The sequence below is a fragment of the Elaeis guineensis genome, chromosome 4, assembly GCF_000442705.2.
Source record: "Elaeis guineensis isolate ETL-2024a chromosome 4, EG11, whole genome shotgun sequence".
NCBI classification, from domain to species: Eukaryota; Viridiplantae; Streptophyta; class Magnoliopsida; order Arecales; family Arecaceae; genus Elaeis; species Elaeis guineensis.
The window spans coordinates 18403470-18424082 of NC_025996.2; the positions used below are offsets into that span (position 1 = coordinate 18403470).

The window sequence follows — 20613 nt, forward strand, 5'->3', positions numbered from 1 at the left end:
AGGGAACACACATCCTGTTCCTTTCAGCTAGTGGCCCATGGATAACGATAGAAAAGCACTCCCCACCCCCCGGCCATTAAAACAAAATACCAATATCCGGCCCACCCCATACAAAAGCAACGGCTTGTCCCAGAAAAAAAGAAAAAAAAAGGGCAAAGGCGCTCCCTCTTTTTCTGATAAAGCAAAAGCACTCCCTCTAATACTTCAAAGAAGATCTACAAAACTAAGCAAGTAGCCATGCTCACAAGCATGTCCCTCAAGAAACCCTACAGACCCTTCCCCTCCTTCCTCTTTTGCTTCTTTGTCTTCTTATATCCCATCCATCAAGCCAAGGCCGCCAACTTCATCTACGCCAGCTGCTCGCCATCCAAGTTCCAGCCGGGCACCCCCTTCCAAACCAACCTCATCTCCCTCCTCACCTCCGTCGCCGCCGTTGCCTCCCACTCCCAGGCCACGGCCTACAACAGCTTTGCGACAGGCACCGACTCCGCATCCCCCCCAGGCGCGGCCGTTTACGGCCTCTACCAGTGCCAAAACGACTTGAAGGCCGATGAGTGCTCGGCGTGCGTGCAGAGCGCCGTGGGCCAGCTCAACCTGGCCTGCCCGGACTCCTACGCCGCCTCGCTGCAGCGCGACGGCTGCTTCGTGCGGTACAGCAACGAGAACTTCCTCGGGCGGGCTGACACCAGTCTGGTATACCGGAAGTGCAGCTCGAGCACGAGCAACGAGGAGGAATTCTTCCGGCGGAGGGACGAGGTGCTCGCCGACCTCCAAACTGGGGCGGGGTTTCGAGTTAGCAGCTCCGGGACGGTGCAGGGCTGCGCTCAGTGCATCGGGGATTTGAGCTCGGCCGACTGCACTGCATGCTTGGCTCAGGCCGTTGAGCAGCTGAAGAATTCCTGTGGGTCGGCGACGTCGACGGACGTTTACTTGGCACAGTGCTATGCTAAGTATTGGACCTCCGGCTACTACTCCCGATGTACGGCAGGTAAGGTTTCAAGCTATGCACTGTTGTGTTGCTTTTATGCTATGTGTTGGTTAAATTTTGTTAAGACTTAAGTGGGTGGGAGTATACTTTTGGGACCGTTTAACGGTTTTCAGCGCCTAACTGGCTCCTATTTCCAGGATGAAGTTGGATCGAGGTTTGAATTTTGAGAAGGATTAGGTGTAGAATAGGAATTCCTGCCGTGCTTCCGCCTCCCATGTAATAGTATTTCTATGGGTTCCACTTGAAATAGGACATCGGCGACTAGGTTTTCAGGAATTTCTAATCCTTGAGTGAATCCATTATGCTTAGGATATGTTTAGTTTAAGAGAATTGGACTTTAAAATCGGAATGAAAATAAGCAATTTTCATTCTTATCATTTAGCTGAAGAGAGCCTCATTCTTTTTTCGATTCCAAGACTCAAAATACCAAGTAGTGAATAATATTTTTTTATTTAAAAATTTTTGAATAAGATGTCTTAATTCTTTAAATAACTTATTTTATGATTAATATAGATTTGTGTCCTAATATCCCGACCATATATCTATCTACCGACACTCATCCGATGACTGATTTTATGTATTATAATTTATCTACTTATGTTTTGATATAATATTAATTGCCATATCTTTGATCTAAAATTATAAACCAGAAATTATAACAACGATCACATATTCATAGGAAATTATCTTTTCTCATAAATATATAAGACACTTCAATATGATGTTATAAACAAACAGCATAATAAATTTAAATAATTAATATTTAAATATTAATTTAAATATTTAAATTAAAATTAAATTTTTCATAAAATTAATATGTTTCTAAAATTTTATATCAAATTTTAATAAAAAATCTAATCTAAATAAAGATGTCAAAGTTCTATCACCCGTTGCTCTCCCCAAGTCTCGGATCAAATTAGCTTTTCAAATCTTTTCTGATAAATTTAAATATTTTTTTTTTCTCTTCAAAATATTAAATCCATAGCCGAAAGTGAGCAACTCTTTCTCGGGCCACTAGCTGACATCCTAAGGATTACACATCTTTCTAGATCATTTTGATGAGCGAGAATAATAAGTTGATTTGACAACCTCCCATGCTGTTGTGCAAACTTGATAACCTCCTGTGCCATTTGCCAACAGTGCCGTACACTTCATGCCACATTGTGAGGACCGCTACAGTCTTGAAAAGCAGGGGTGAGAGCGAAATGGGTAATATCCGCCTGCATTCACAAATCCATTGAAATATAGATAAAATTTTAAAAATCTAATTAATATTTATATTTATATCTATATCTATTAAATAAAAATAAATATAGATATAAATATATAATTATTCGAATTGTATCTAAATATCTTAATAAATTATAACTAAATATAATTATATATAATATTTATTAATTTTAAAAAAATACACAATTATATAAATATGATATTAACTTGATTATCATTTATCTAGTAATATCTTTAATTTTATAGTTATAAAATTTAATTATCTAAATTATATCTATAATTATATCTATACTTCTAATATTCGAATTATATCTACATCCGTTTAAAATAGACATAGATATAAACTTTTGCATTCGAATAATATCCATATCTGTATTTATATTCATCAGATAAAACATATATGGATATGAATATACTGGCATCCAATCTGGTTTCAGTTCTATTAAAAAGGCCAATCTGAAACTAGCACAATGTCTCATCCATTGCAACCTTGTGGAACCCATCTTCCTTGAGAATGCCATATGAGTGTTTAGATGTGGGTAATACCAAGCTATAGTTATGGATGCTATCGCATCGTCGAATGCTAAGCCCACAAGTTTCTCTCATGAGGGAGAGGACTAGCTCGAAGTAAGGATGCAAATGAATCAAACTGTTTATGAGTTCAAGTCGACTTGATTATTATTGGGCTTAAGGAGCTTGGATACTAAAATATTCTGCTTAAAAATTCACAAGTCTATTCGATTATATAAATATTTAAATTATGTATATATATATATATATATATATATATATATATATATATATATATTATTAGTAGACTAAGGTTCGAATTCGAACTTAAATATGATTTGATTGATGTTTGGATCGAGTTAAATCAATTTTAAGTATTTTTTTTTTTCATTGAACTAAATTCGAGCTTGGAATATTAAGATTTAATCAATCCCAAATCAAATTTCTAATCTGAATATTTTGAATCAAATCGAACTAAAACTTCTAACTACTCAATTTGGCTCAACTTAATTGCACCCAAGCAAGAAATACACAAGTAAAGCAGTGGGTTCAGAAAGCGATATGGCATTATGCTAGCATCTCGAAGATGGTTCTTTATGATGGTTGTCTCCAAGAGCATCTAAAAGAAATTGCATGAAATAGGTGGAGCGCACCTCATGGTGGACGCATGATCTATGGGCCATACAATCGAGGGCACCGGTGCACACTAGACAATCATCATCCATCTCAAATCTTGTGGTAGATTAGAAGGGAGGATGAGTAGAAGGGTGGTGGATGGTGGTCTCTAATAGTTGGTGTTGGAAGATAGTAGAAGAAGCATGGACTTATGACAGTCGGCATGGTAACAAATCACAATGGCAAAGTTTGAAAGCGAAAGGAGAGGATAGATGGAGGAGAAGGGGCTTGTGATATAGATTTGCTGAGGTGGCTAGGGGAGGTTTTATAGGCAATATATCACTCCACTAGTTAGAGTGTGTGGAGGAGGTGTAGTCTACCGCTGCCTTTGATTAGAACTCAAATAGACAAAGCCCTATTTTTTTTTTCTAGATTGATTTTCTATTTGGATCAATCAAGTGAACCAAGCTCAGCTTTCAAATAAGCCTAGTGCCAATCAACTATAAATCATAATCAATCCAGATAAAAGGTAAATTGGTGACATGTCAAGATGCGTAAATCAAAATGTTGGGATGATGGTGGGATAGTCCCATCCCAATTCTTAAGACATCTTTTTCCGGCATCATGGAATGCCCTGCCATTATTTAAAACTGTCACGCCCCGAACCCAACACCCGGGTCGGATACGTGATGGCCGCACACTCCTTAGAGCAAGCCCTAAAGAATATGCAAGGCCAACTTAAATCATTACAACCTTATCAACCATAATAATTTATTTCAACAATAATTCATAAAATTTGCATAATTACAATTAACATTCCTTCAATCCTCTGATCAAGTATCAACGGTACTCTATCTATGCATCCGCTCACTCACAAATCCATACCATAGCCAACCATGGACATCTTGTAACTCTGAGAAGAAAAAGAAAATGAAGGGGTGTGAGCTTTACAGCCCAGTAAGAATTTTCATATCACACCAATATAATAATATAATCTGAAAATAAAGATAAGCAATAACACATAAAAGTTGATGTTCACTGTCCAAAATACTGCAAACATTTATAGATTATCTGTTTTATCAAAAGAGATGCATCATCATATGTTAATAAGTGAAACAATTTTGTTCAACGATTGTTTCATATCTTATCTTTCTTTTTTCTTCTATTATCACATCATCTTTAATCTTTTTCATTTGGCTTTAGCTTTAGCTTTGGCTTTGGCTTTGGCTTTGGACTACCAGGATCATGCGACGATCTTTTATTCGGATCGATTTCTGTGATCTTCCTCGGATCGAAATATTCATGATCTTTCTCGGATCAAAGTGGCCATGATCTTTCTCGGATCAAATCATTCATGATCTTTCTCGGATCAGATTCTTCATGATCTTTCTCGAATCATATTCTTCCACACATAAGCCTGTGGGGGCTGTCCCAGGCATAAGCTCCTGGCAGGCTATTCCACATGACAAGGTCAGTCCAAACCATATTTCTCTTTCTTTTTATTTTTCATGAAATTATGATATTTAACTTCATTAATCAATTCATCTTTTACAGTGAAATAAATATGTCATACACATAATCATGCCATCAATCGCTGATACATATATATTGATATAGCATATTCATGCTCAAAATCACATAAATAAATAACAATGTCTCAGATATAACAAATTCATCGATCTCAAATCTAACGATGCAAAATCAAGGAGATAAAACCAACGGTAAAATAACATATATAATGATGATCATGTACAGAGATTCTTACCTTTACCGGTGACTGATCCAAACACAGAAATCAATATTCTTCTTTGATTTATAAATTTCTCTAACAAGATATTCCACTCGATATCTTATGCAGACAATCATCTCTTCATAACCCTGATCAAACATAAAAATCATATATAGAGAAAATTATCGATAATCGATCCTAATAACACAGATCGAGGACCTCTCTTAGGATTAACCAAAATTAGGACTTATCTATGTATCAGGATCCTTCACTAACCTATAAGACTTCTAGAGAGAGAAAATCCATGAAGAGAGAGAAAATTTTTAGAGAGAGAAAGTAGAGAGAGAAACTTTCGCATCCTTCCGATGAGGCACTCATGATCGAGATCATCAGAGGTCCTATCAGGGTGACTCAATATGAATCAACTATTACAAATTTCGAATAGGATCAGCTGGGATCAGATCTATCGTACGAATTTCGGTGCAATCTCAAATCATCTTATTTTCATCTTCAAGTTTATTCTAGGGTTCATGATGCAATCAGAGAGGAAGAAAAGATCTTAGAGAGATAAAATCCATAAAGAGAGAGAAAAGTCTAAAGAGAGAATCTAGAGAGAGAAGGTAGAGAGAGGAGAGAGAAAAGAGAGAAAAAGGAGGGAAAAAGGAGAGAGAAGAAAATTCTCTCTCTTCTTCTTCTTCTTATTTTATTTTATTTTTATTTTTATTTTTCTCTTTCTCTCTTTTTTTTTTCTTTTTTTTTCTTTTTTTTTTTCTTTTTTCTTTTTCCTTTTTCTTTTCTTTTCTTTTCTTCTTCTTCTTTCTTTTCTTCTCTTTTCCCGTGGGTTCCTTTGGGCCAAAACAGGGGACCGTGAGGTCCCCTCGTTGGTTGGCCGGGCTCTGACGAAGTGGGCGACATCCACTCGATGGCGACAAAGCAAGGCTGGTCGGCGGCGAGGTTCGGCCAGCGAGCCGAAGGGTTTTCGAAAAAAAATAGAGGACCATCCCTATTTTTTTATTTTTTATTTTTCGATCGTTGGCCGGTCACCGACGGCCAAAACTTTCAGGGAAGGAAGAGTGAGAGACGAGGGTCCGATCTCGGGGATGGAACACCGCAACCGGCGGTGCCGGAGGCCGGAAAAGAGAGGGAAGAGTCCGGCCGAAACAGAGCAAAAACAGGGGTCATCTTATTCATGGATTTTTCGGCGATCCTGACGGCCGACGAGGGTGCACGAAGCCGTGAAAAAGAGAGGAAAGAAGAGAGGAAGGAGAAGACGGGTTTACCTCCGACTCCGGTGAGGTCTCCGACGAGTTTTTGAGATGAACACGATGAGGACATCCGCGGCTTCAACGAAAAAATTCGAGAAAAATAAAAGAAAAATCCGGTGCTCGTCGTGACCAACCTTAGAGGGAAGGAGAGGGGGTTTTATAGGGTGTAGGGGAGGTCGAATCCGCCTCAGATTCAACCTCTCCACCGGTGATTTGGGTGGAAGAAGACTCCCGCTGGGAGTCTTCTTCATTTTTTTTTTTTTTGTAATGCTTTGGGCTTTTTGGGCTGATTTGGGCCGGGGTGTTACGTTCTCCCCCCTTCAAATAATTTCGTCCTCGAAATTAAGTTATGTTATTTGAGATATATTCTAAAGTATACATTCTTTATGTCATTCTCAAGCTTACAATAATATCTTATATATTATTATTTCTCATGATCTTGTTATAACACAATTATTTGAAATTTCAAATTCATCTCCTCTTATTGGTTTCTCAACTTTTTGAAGAACTGTAATATTTTAGACTTGTATTAATATACCACCGTTATTTGTCTAATACATTTCACTCGAAATTCATAATTATCTCAGACTACCCTTGATAGAAAAATAAATAAAGGTCAAACATTGGCACTCTTCATAATCATCGATTTCTTTCTTCACTTGATCTTCCAACAAATTTTATGTATAGACTCTCATCTTAAAAAAAATCTCAATCTTCTATATCAGTTCAAGTAACAATATTAATTTTTTTTTTTTTAAAAAAATATGGGATCTATGTCAGGACATTCTAAGTTTGAACTAATATCAGAACTATCAAGCTGTTAATAAACTTGAGATATCTAAAATTTCTTGGCATTATCTACAATGAAGCAACCTACTGACAAGATTATCATGCTATGATCAGATTAGATCAAAATTTCTAGCATCCTTTCATTATCAATAAAATCTTTCTTTATTTGCAACTAATATATTCCATCATAACTTTTGATTTAAAGGATTAATATTTCTAATCAATTCAGACCATCACGCTTTTGCTGCGCACTCTGATCTCAACTTACCAAATTATATAAGTCTATCAAAGATAAAATATCCTTATATGTTAGATCAATCCAAGATAGATCCAACCTTCAAATTTCATATAAGACTTAGGGCAAAATTTTAAGTTTCTTTATCTTTACTACCTTCGGGTATAGCATATAAAAATTTAAACTTGATCCACTTTCTATGTTTGAAATCATTGCATAAGTTTCATCACTCTTCAAAAATCCGACATGTCTAGAATTAATTGGAGTTAATCTTAAATTTACCTTACAATCATTTAGATAATTTCTAAATCAATCTTCCTTTTCAAAAGAATTAATTCTAACTTGACAACTAAAAGAACTCAAGCCAACATCCTTAAGTAGAATCATCTTGATTATTTCTTATAGAGCTCCGTTCATCATAACCCTTAATATTAATCAATAAATCCATAGAAAATCTTGTCCCTTGTATAAGCCATTCAAAATTTAACACTAGCAAGATGTCTTAATTTAATTTAAAAATTCGAACTTTGACTTGAATGATTAATACACTTCACCATCTTCAATAATCACAAAAAAAATCTAATCCAAAGATAGTAATATGAATTATTAAAAAGATTTCATCATAACCTGTATATCATTCTCTGACATAATAAATTTTTTTCTTTAATTTAACAATAATATCAAAATACTTTTGAACCACTTAGAAGAGTTAGCTTTTGACTTGAAATTCAATGCAACTTGAAAGATCAAGGAATCATATTCAGAATATGATATTTTGAGTAACCAAAAAATTTCACCAAGATGTGTATCTCATATTCTCATAATAAAATTCAAGTATATTTTTCATTTAAAATTGAGTTTCATATATGATCCTCTTGTAGGTTCAATACTCAAAAATATTTTTCTCTCATATGATAAAATTTCTTCTTAGACCATACCCTAATTAACTTTCTTTTGATAAGTCCAAAATTCATAATGCTCAGTCAATTATCATCGAAATTAGAAAAAGTATCATGATCTTCGATCATATAAGTTTTATATTCCAAAATTATCTAGTATACTCAACATAACTTATCAGTACCTCCCACTTCATTTCAAGATCAACTCTTTCATACTTAGGTCAACCTTACTAATTGAAATCTAAGATATAACTTGTCAATTTTATTATAGTCATCATATGCCACTTATACATAAAGTTTCATCATAGTATTTATTGATTCAAATTTCAAATATTGATTCCTTTCTTTTATGTTAATCATGTTCCTTATGATTATAACCTAGGTTTAAATATCACTAAAGTCATAATTTCAAATAATTATAATTTTAAGCTTAAATATCGCTTAAATCATATTCTCTAATGGTCATAACCTAAATTGTAATATCATTCTATCACATCCTTAATGATTATAACCTCAGACTCTAATATTATCTATCATACTCTATTGATTATAATCTCAAAGTTTTGATATCACTTATATGACAATCCCTAGTGACATTAGACTTGGGCCCTAGTACTGTTCTATCATATCCTAATCACTTGTATCATTGTCTCCAAATGAACATAACCTAAGCTCTAAGCTCAGATGCCACTCTGTCACATCCTACTGATCTTACATAAAGTTTTGATATCACTTCATAATCTTAGTGATCTTAAACCTAAGCTTTGATATTATTCTATCACATTCTAATCATTTATATCGTAATCTCCAATGATCATAACCTAAGCTCTGATACCATTCTGTCATATTCTAATCACTTATATCATAATCCCTAATGATCATAACCTATGCTCTGATATCATTCTGTCACGCCCCGAACCCAACACCCGGATCGGATACGTGATGGCCGCACACTCCTTAGAGCAAGCCCTAAAGAATATGCAAGGCCAACTTAAATCATTACAACCTTATCAACCATAATAATTTATTTCAACAATAATTCATAAAACTTGCATAATTACAATTAACATTCCTTCAATCCTCTGATCAAGTATCAACGGTACTCTATCTATGCATCCGCTCACTCACAAATCCATACCATAGCCAACCATGGACATCTTGTAACTCTGAGAAGAAAAAGAAAATGAAGGGGTGTGAGCTTTACAGCCCAGTAAGAATTTTCATATCACACCAATATAATAATATAATCTGAAAATAAAGATAAGCAATAACACATAAAAGTCGATGTTCACTGTCCAAAATACTGCAAATATTTATAGATTATCTGTTTTATCAAAAGAGATGCATCATCATATGTTAATAAGTGAAACAATTTTGTTCAACGATTGTTTCATGTCTTATCTTTCTTTTTTCTTCTATTATCACATTATCTTTAATCTTTTTCTTTTGGCTTTAGCTTTAGCTTTGGCTTTGGCTTTGGCTTTGGACTACCAGGATCATGCGACGATCTTTTATTCGGATCGATTTCTATGATCTTCCTCGGATCGAAATATTCATGATCTTTCTCGGATCAAAGTGGCCATGATCTTTCTCGGATCAAATCATTCATGATTTTTCTCGGATCAGATTCTTCATGATCTTTCTCGGATCATATTCTTCCACACATAAGTCTGTGGGGGCTGTCCCAGGCATAAGCTCCTGGCAGGCTATTCCACATGACAAAGCCAGTCCAAACCATATTTCTCTTTCTTTTCATTTTTCATGAAATTATGATATTTAACTTCATTAATCAATTCATCTTTTGCAATGAAATAAATATGTCATACACATAATCATGCCATCAATCGCTGATACATATATATTGATATAGCATATTCATGCTCAAAATCACATAAATAAATAACAATATCTCAGATATAACAAATTCATCGATCTCAAATCCAACGATGCAAAATCAAGGAGATAAAACCAAAGGTAAAATAACATATATAATGATGATCATGTACAGAGATTCTTACCTTTACCGGTGACTGATTCAAACATAGAAATCAATATTCTTCTTTGATTTATAAATTTCTCTAACAAGATATTCCACTCGATATCTTATGCAGACAATCATCTCTTCATAACCCTGATCAAACATAAAAATCATATATAGAGAAAATTATCGATAATCGATCCTAATAACACAGATCAAGGACCTCTCTTAGGATTAACCAAAATTAGGACTTATCTATGTATCAGGATCCTCCACTAACCTATAAAACTTTTAGAGAGAGAAAATCCATGAAGAGAGAGAAAATTTCTAGAGAGAGAAAGTAGAGAGAGAAACTTTCGCATCCTTCCGATGAGGCACTCATGATCGAGATCATCAGAGGTCCTATCAGGGTGACTCAATATGAATCAAGTATTACAAATTTCGAATAGGATCAGCTGGGATCAGATCTATCGCATGAATTTCGGTGCGATCTCAAATCATCTTATTTTCATCTTCAAGTTTATTCTAGGGTTCATGATGCAATCAGAGAGGAAGAAAAGATCCTAGAGAGACAAAATCCGTAAAGAGAGAGAAAAGTCTAAAGAGAGAATCTAGAGAGAGAAAATATAGAGAGAGAAGGTAGAGAGAGGAGAGAGAAAAGAGAGAAAATGGAGGAAAAAAGGAGAGAGAGGAAAATTCTCTCTCTTCTTCTTCTTTTTATTTTATTTTATTTTATTTTTATTTTTATTTTTCTCTTTCTCTCTTCTTTTTTTTCTTTTTTTTTTCTTTTTTCTTTTTCCTTTTTCTTTTCTTTTCTTTTCTACTTCTTCTTCTTTCTTTTCTTCTCTTTTCCCGTGGGTTCCTTTGGGCCAAAACAGGGGACCGTGAGATCCCCTCGTTGGTTGGCCGGGCTCCGACAAGGTGGGCGACATCCACTCGACGGCGACAAAGCAAGGCCGGTCGGCGGCGAGGTTCGGCGAGCGAGCCGAAGGGTTTTCGAAAAAAAACAGAGGACCATCCCTATTTTTTTATTTTTTATTTTTCTGTCGTTGGCCGGTCATCGACGGCCAAAACTTTCAGGGAAGGAAGAGTAAGAGACGAGGGTCTGATCTTGGGGATGGAACGCCGCAACCGGCGGTGCCGGTGGCCGGAAAAGAGAGGGAAGAGTCCGGCCGAAACAGAGCAAAAACAGGGGTCATCTTATTCATGGATTTTCCGACGATCCTGACGGCCGACGAGGGTGCACGAAGCCGTGGAAAAGAGAGGAAAGAAGAGAGGAAGGAGAAGACGGGTTTACCTCCGACTCCGGTGAGGTCTCCGGCGAGTATTTGAGATGAACACGATGAGGACATCCGCGGCTTCAACGAAAAAATTCGAGAAAAATAAAAGAAAATTCCGGTGCTCATCGTGACCAACCTTAGAGGGAAGGAGAGGGGGTTTTATAGGGTGTAGGGGAGGTCGAATCCGCCTCAGATTCAACCTCTCCACCGGTGATTTGGGTGGAAGAAGACTCCCGCTGGGAGTCTTCTTCATTTTTTTTTTTTTTTTTTTTTGTAATACTTTGGGCTTTTTGGGCTGATTTGGGCCGGGGTGTTACAAAAACTACATCAGGAGGCATTTTTTTATTTTTCTAAATAAGTATATCATAGAACAGCCTTATCCTCCGAGCTACAACATCGTTACGTTACATCCCACTGTTGCAATCATTTGCAAACCTCTTATTTTTGGCTAGAAAACTTAGGAAAAGCCTCGCAATCTTTAAATTTTGTTAAATTGGCTATTTGAACATCCCAGTGAAATGCGTAAATTGTTGTCTAAAATTAAAAATAAATTGATGGAGGGCCTGAGAATCTTCTAGAAATGGAGCTTTAGCCGCTGATTTACTTATGCTCACTCCAGAACATCGTCTTTTGGATTTAATTATTTTATTGTCACCATTTGTTATTGAAATCGATCCAAGTCCTACCAAAGCAACGGTGCTGATCATTTTTATGTCAGGAAAACTTTTTTTTAAAATTTATTTATAAAAAGACCCCGAAATTTTCTTTTTAGATTATACAACCAAAATGAGCAGCTCACATCATCAACAATAGGTATACCTGCAACACCATAAACTTATTTCCTGCTGCCAATGAATCGGCAGTGTCTGACCAGTAATCCGTACGCACCTGCTAGTGACATCGTGCGGTATATATTCTTAACAAGGAGTCTCCATTGATGTCCTGCTCATATATATCATCCGGAATATTTGTCGGTAGAGGCCCCAATTCCAGCAGTGGATTATACTCTTGGTGGACAGCTATTGGGCGTACCTCGTACGTACTGCAAGCGCCCGCCACCATCATCATCGCTGAGTGCTAACTGCCTTTGCTTTTTTTGAATGGATAGCGGACCCGAACGGTGGCAATGGAAAAACCATCGCACTAGTCGTTGGCATCTTGGTAGGAGTGGCCCTCTTCATGGTCTTCCTTTCGTCGATCACAAAAGGATGCAAGTCCCCTCACCTCCCTTCCCCTATTTTTATTCCTTGGATTTCAGTGCCCAACTAATTTGCGCTTTCCTGCGTGCAGGCTAGCCACCAGAGTAGATCCTTCTCCAGAGAGACAGGTGGGTTTTGGGCCCTGCTTTTGATCCGAAGAGCCTCTCCTCAAGTAATGGCAAAGGTCTGCATTCCAAGTAGCTGCAGGCAGCTTCATTAGCCCCCATTTGATGGATACCACCTCATCTTTTCCATTTTGTTCAATAACAAACGAACCAATTTTCCATTACTCTCGCATTGACAAATGATCCTTCCGCAAAAAGAAACAGATTCTTTCTTTTTTTTATTCCTTCTGTACAGCTTTTTCGGCCTTTGATGATAAATAAGACGACGGATGCATCAAGAAAACCAGTTAGCCATGCACATTTCCACAGTCTTATTCCTAACAATAGTCCAAGAATTAAGCTAAACGCATATTGTCTATATGCATTATTGTCCACAAAAAAATTAGTCTCTAGCCCCTTCCATGCACAAAATTTACAAATATACGGACAAAGTCCACTTGCATAAAGCTATAGAAGAGAGAATATTTCAGCCCTCACATAGCTCGGAGAGAATTCACAATGGTATTTGTTGCCGCTCAAAATCCGATCCTATGGAGTTAAGGCTGAAACCCAATCAGATACAAATCTCAATATATCTATATCCATATTCATATCTATTTTATTTTATGAATATAAATATAAGTTGGACGAAATTTATATCCATATTTATTTTAAAATATATACGAATATAATTAGATACTAAAAGTATAGACACAAATATGGACACAAGTCAGAAAATTAGATTTTATGATCACGAATTCAAAGATATTATTATATAGATGGTAAATCAAGTTAAAAATATGTGAATGTGACTATATATTTCTTTGAAGTTTGTAAGTACCAGATAAAATCAAATAGAGTTGCAAATAGAATCGGATATTCGGATATAGATCAAATAATTACTTATCTATATTTATATCTATTTTATCGGTATGAATACGAATATGGATATTAATTGAATACTCAAATTTTTATACGTCTCTAAATAAATTCGGATACAAAAATGGATCCCAACGAATATTATCTGGTTCACTTTCATCCTTAGAGTTGGTGCTCATGAAGTGATTGGTTAGCTCAGATAAGGTTGGCCTGCATGCAGGATCAGAGAAGAATCTTTGATGCCTAAGTTGAAAAAAAAATAAATAAATGGAATAGAGTTTAAGAAACAAATAAGAGCTGATTAAGAAAAAAATGAGCTTAAGTAAAAAAGAATCCTACCGATATACTTTTACACATCTACAATGTTCAGATTTTTTTTATAAAAAAAACAACATGTAATACACACAATTTCAATTAGGTCGAAGTCCTTTTCGCTTTGAACAACTCGACAACTAGGACTGGATGCATCTCATGCGGTTTCATAAGACACTAGCACGCAACCCACATTTTGCAGCATGCTTAAATGATGATAAAAAAATAAAATATAATAATAATAATTTATTTTATAGAATATATAATTTATTTTTTTAAAAATTATCTTAATCCTATTTTTATTCTCAAAAAATATGTAATTATTTAATATAAAATAATTGATACTTAATAGTAGCAGAACAAACAGCTAAATACATCATGTATAAGACACTAAGTATCATGTCTATCTAAAACTTCATCTTTGATTTTAAAATTAAATTTTAAAATAGTATAAAGATAACAATAAATTTTTTAAACTATTAAATAATAGTAAAAAATAATCTATAAAAATTAATATATTTTAATAAATTTTATTAAGAGGAAGAGAGAGTTACCTCAGCCACTCCAACCCTCCCATCCAATTAAGATGGATCTAAACTTTTCCATTCAACTGCTCTAAACCTCCCACCCAATCGAGACTCCTATGAATGAAAAAAGTAAAGAAATAAATTGAGAAAAAACATACAAAAAAATCAACAAAAACATAGAAAAGATAGAAAATTAAAAGGCAAGACCTTTAACAGCATAGATTTAAAATTTATTTTTTTATAAATCAAAAACTATAAAAATAGTAACGTATTCTTAAAATATAATAAATAAATAATAATAAGATTCACAGTGTCACTTGCTGAGTTTAGTCGATAACTTTGTTATGTTATATTAAACTTCAAGTTCGTATATTGATTTAAGCAATCCTAATTTTTTGATAATTTTTTTTAAATTTTTTTCTTGATGAAATTTTAATAATATCCATTTATGTAATTATAATTAAGAAAAAAATTCAATATTTATAGAAAAAATTTTGAGCAACTAATTAAAATTAAATCTTAAATATATTTTAAAATATTTATAGGATGGATACCCATAATTAAGGTTATGAAGCTAGAATTACAAAAAAATATCTTGTCAAAAATTTTAAAATTTGATATATATTTTTTTAAATCTACCTAACATCATACATATCATGTTTGTTTAGAATAATATTTTTATTTTGACCTAAAAATCTATTTAAATTGACTTAAAAAATTAAATATGATAGGAAAAAAATCATCTAAATGATCAAGTACTCCATAGTTAAGAGATATAGGCAAACATAATCAAATCAATAAAATCGCATAAAAATATGAAAAAAAAATCACTCGATTAAATTACTCCAATAATAGATAATATAACAAAATAAATTTTAATAAAATAAAAATTAAAAATCTTATAATTTTTTTGTTTATCACTAAACTAATATAGAGAAAAATGTAATAAATACCTTCTTAAAGATGTCTACTCAATAGATGTATTCGAAATCATAAAATCATCCAAAAAAAAGATAGCTATAACATACTTCTTTTTTTAACAAAAAAAATATATCTATACTATAAATATTATTTTTATTGTTAAAAAATCTATTGAGATAGTAGATAAATCTATAATTTTTAAATTAAATTTATACCAATAACTTTTCTTTAATCATCATTCAATTATCTTCGAGCTGTCCAATCTTGAAATCAAAGTAACATCAAGATAATAACAATTTTTTTAAATTATCAAATAATAGTAAAAAATAATCTATAAAAGATAATAAATTTTAATAAATTTTATTGAGGGAAGAGAGTTACCTCCTCTGCTCAATGCCTCCCATCGATTGAAATGGATCTAAACTTTCCTATTCAGTCGCTCCGAGCCTCTCACTCAATTAAGACTTCTGAAACAAAAAAAGTAAAGAAAAAATCAAAAAAAATTACTCTATTAACTTACTCCAATAATAAATCATATAATAAAATAAATTTTAGCAATATAAAAATTAAAAATTTTATAATTTTTTTTATTTATCAATAAATTAACATAGAATAAAATATAATGAATACCTTCTTAAAGATTTTTACTTAATAGATGGATTCAAAATTACAAAATCATCCATGAAAAATAGACAGCTATAACCCACTTCTTTTTCTAACAAAAAAAAATATCTATATCATAAATATTTTTTTCATTGTTGGAAAGTCCATTGAGATAGTAGGAGAACCTATAATTATTAAATTAAATTTATACTAATAATTTTTTTATCATTTAATTACCTTTAAGCTATCCAATCTTGAAATCAAAGTAATATCAAGATAATGATAAATTTTTTAAATTATCAAATAATAGTAAAAATTAATCTATAAAAAATAATAAATTTTAATAAATTTAATTAAGAGGAAGAGAGAGTTATCTTCTTTACTTCATGCCTCCCATCCAATTGAGATGGATCTAAATTTTTCTATTCAGCCACTCCGAGGCTCCCATCCGATTGACACTCCTACAAATGAAAAAAGTAAAGGAGAAATTAGGGCAAGACATAGGAAAAATCAACGAACACAAAGAAAAGATGAAAAAATTAAAAGGCAAAACCTTTTTCTATATGGATTTAAAATTTATTTTTCCTACAAACCAAAAGCTACAAAAATAGTAACACATTATTGAAATATAATAAAATAATTAATAACAAAAAAAATAACAATGAGATTCACAGTCTCATCCATTGAGTGCAGTCGATAACTTTGTTATACTGTATTGAACCTCAAATTTGGATATTGATTTAAGTAATCCTAGTTTGTTGATGATTTCTTACAAATTTTTTTCTTAACAAAATTTCAATAATATCTATTTATGTAATTATAATTAAAAAAAATCAAATATTTACTTGAAAAAAATTTTAAACAACTAATTAAAAATAAATTTTGAATATATTTTAAAATATTTATAGGATGGACATCCGTAGTTCGGGCTATGAAGCTAGAATAATTAAAAATATCTTATCCAAAATTCTAAAATATGATATATATGTATATTTTTTTAAATCTGTCTAATATCATGCACATCATATCTGTTTAGAATAATATTTTTATCTTAACATAAAATTTATTTAAATTGACTTCAAAAGCTGAATATAATAGGAGAAAAAGAATCATCTAAATGATCAAATATTGCACGGTTCAGTGACATGAGCAAACATGACCAAATCAACAAAATCGCATAAAAATATAAAAAAAAATCACTCAATTAATTTACTCTAGTAATAGATAATATAATAAAATAAATTTTAATAAAATAAAAAATAAAAATATTATAATTTTTTTATCAATAAACTAATATGGAGAAAAATATAATAAATATTTTCTTAAAGATATTTACTTAATAGATGGATTCAAAACTATAAAATCATTCATAAAAAATAGATAGCTATAACTCACTTTTTTTTCTAATAAAAAAGTATATCTATACCATAAATATTATTTTTGTTATTGAAAAATCCATTCAGATAGCAGAAGAACCTATAATTATTAAATTAAATTTATATTAAAATTTTTTTATCATTTAATTACCTCCAAATTGTCTAATCTTAAAATCAAATCATCATCAAAATAATAAAAAAAAAATTAACCATCAAATAATAGTAACAAATAATTTATAAAAAATAATAGATTTTAATAAATTTCATTAAGAGAGAGAGAAAGAGTTGTCTCATCTACTCTAAGCCTCTCATCTGATTGAAATAGATCTAAATTTTTCTATTCGACTGCTTTAAGTCTCCCACCTGATTGACACTCCTGCAAATAGAAAAAGTAAAGCAACAATCAAAAAAAGACAGAAATAATCAATGAAAATAAAGGAAAGATAGAAAATCTAAAAGGCCAGATCTTTTTTCGTGTAGGCTATTCAATTTCTCTCTTTTTCAGAAATCTGTGGAAAGGAATGCACCTGAGGGAGATAAAAGGGAAAGGCCGATGCCGATGACAATGGGGGAAGATGATAGTGAAACCCAATGTGAGGTGGCGGCGAGGAGAGTAGGACGGAGGTTGGCATATATTTGAAAAAATACCTAAGGAAGATTAAAAAGGGAAGGCCGATGCCGGTGACAATGGAGAGGAAGGCAGTGATGGAGACCGACTAGAGATGGTGATGATGGAGAGGAAGATGACGCTGGAGATCCATAGGAGGTGACAGCGAGAAAGGCAGGGAACTACTCAGAAAGGATTCGAAGATGGGAGATTTAATATTTTTCTTCTTCTTTTGTTTATTCAGTTTTCTGACTTTTGTGACATTATTTTAGAGTATGTTGGAGGGGTTGCTGCTGTGGATGCAATAGCCCTCCACTGTCCTTTATTTTTTTAGCTAAACTGCAATAGTCTCTCATCAATTTAATAGTCTAAAAGTATCATCTGAAGGAGTTTTAAAAGGGTTGCTGCTGCACTTGCAGCAGCCCTCCGCTTTCATTTATGAATTGTTTACTGGATTTGAAAGCTTGAGTGGGTTAAGAGAATTTTACTGAAAATATTTAAAAAATTTTACATTTGATTTTTTGCTCATCAGGGTCATAGGAGGTTGCTATTTGTAAGATCACAGCCTTTCAATCTCAGAGGAAACCGTTATTTAAGAAAGAATTTTAAGAAGGTTAATGTTTCAAATGCAACAGTTTTCTCTGATCTTTAGGAAACATTGATGCCGTAAGATAGTAAATGAAAGATAGAGAAAAAGGAGAAAAAAATTAGTTCACTATTTTAATAGATTTTGGATCAAAAAAAAAAAAATAGCACTTACCTTTCCTCAATTTTTTACTTGCTGAATACTCAGAACACCACCCTTCTCAATTTTGTATCGTCAAAAAAACTAACTGAATATAAAAAAAAATAACAATAAAAAAAAGTAAAAAAAATATTTAGAAAAGATACTATCAAACTTATCTTTCTTCTTCAGTTCTTCAAACACCAAATCTTTCTATTTTTGAATCATCATCTAAAGCTTCCCATATATATATAGCATGATCCAACAAAAGGATGTGATGAGATAGCCCATTGTGTTCTTTGTATCTTTTTTTTTTCAAAAACGTTCTCCCTCCATTTAAAGCCTCGAAATCTTTTTTTCTCTAACTCTCCATCCCCTAATTAAAGAGTAAGGGATGCCTGTATTATGTCCCTTTGCATTTGATGTGCCCTAATTTTTTCTTCCTCTTGGTTTTCCATATAGGTAAGCTGCGGACACTTACGTTGATGTTGATTTAGCTGAACATAGAGAATGTCGCTCCATTGCGAGCGCATAGATGTCACACTTTTGTTAGAAAAGAGCACATGCTAATGTCCTCTCTGTCGTATGGCATGGGCATGTACATCATACTCTTTTTTGCAAGTTTTCTCTTTAATTCTTTTTCTCATCAGTTCGTAAGAGGTTGCTGTTTGTAAGATACAGCCTTCCAATCTTAGAAGAAACCATCATTTGAGAAAAGATATTTAGAAGGTTAATGTTTCAAATACAGTAGCCTTCTTCGATCTTTAAGAAACATTGATCCAGCAAGATAGTGGATGAAAGATAGAGAAAAAGAAGAAAAAAATCAATTCACCAATTTGACAGGTTTCGGTAATATTTTTTTTCCTTTAATTGGTGGATTGGCTTTGATTTTCGGGTCTGTGCTAGCAGGTAACGGATTTTGGCTCTTTATTTTGGGTTACGGGTTATAAGATTTGGATATTAGGTTTCGGTTCAATGGGTTATAAAACAGTATATGAAAATTTATTTTGAACACACTTTCAGAATTTGGTGAATGTTATCACGTTGCCATCTTTGCTATTTCTTGCTAGTTCAATATCACACTCGCAATTTGTCTCAGCTTAAAAATTATTAAAAAAAATAAAAATACAAAAAAAAAACTCTTCTCACCCTTCTCCATCAAACTTGAAACCTTCTCTAATTGTCTATTATCTTCAATCAAATAAATAGTACATTCCAAAATAATTATCTAAAATTTACAACAATCCTTAGTTCCTTACCTAATGACCTAGAAATGCTAACATTCAAATATAAATTCCACTCGGGCCAATTCAAGAATTTCCAATAAAAATAATCAAACAAAAATTGAAATAGTCATCAATTAATCCAAAATCTCTCAAAAGACTTCCAAACAAAACTAAAGCAAAGAAAAGAAAAGAAAAGAGAACAACATTGGAATGTCGAGAAATCAAAGAAAAGATCAAGATCTTATGATTTAGAATCGGAATACCTGAATGGGGAAAAGAAAGGCATAGGAGGGTTTGCAGTCTTGGAAGAGGATATTATTGATGGCAGACATTTAAAATTCGACTAAGATACTCATGGAAATCCTCGATCTCAAGAGATTCTTTGAGAGCGACTTAGGCCACCATAGGCAGAGATACTAGAAAGACGACCAGAGGGGATGAGAGCATCAAAAGTGGATGCCATCCGGGTGCGATCGCAGAGACGGTGAGTGGCGACAAAGAAGGGAGAGAGAGGGGAGGGGAGCAAGGGGTGAGGGCAACGCACGATGAGATCGAGGGTGGTCCTCAATACCTAAGGAAGATCTATGGGAAAGAAAGCATCTGAGGGAGATTGGAGG

General features: G+C 33.3%; 1 protein-coding gene across 2 annotated transcripts; it reads left to right on the forward strand.

Moving 5' to 3' along the window:
* Positions 1 to 147: 147 nt before the first annotated feature.
* Positions 148 to 13142, forward strand: LOC105043599 (plasmodesmata-located protein 8). 2 transcript variants are annotated; one of them, XM_073255108.1, is made up of 2 exons: positions 148 to 988; positions 12809 to 13142. In XM_073255108.1, the coding sequence occupies exons 1-2, from the start codon at positions 238 to 240 to the stop codon at positions 12811 to 12813; spliced, it is 756 nt and encodes a 251-aa protein (XP_073111209.1). In that variant the 5' UTR covers positions 148 to 237; the 3' UTR covers positions 12814 to 13142. The 2 variants fall into 2 exon arrangements, with proteins under 2 accessions (XP_073111209.1, XP_029120151.1); XM_029264318.2 differs by lacking the exon at positions 12809 to 13142 and adding an exon at positions 12627 to 12795.
* The last annotated feature ends 7471 nt before the right edge of the window (positions 13143 to 20613 follow it).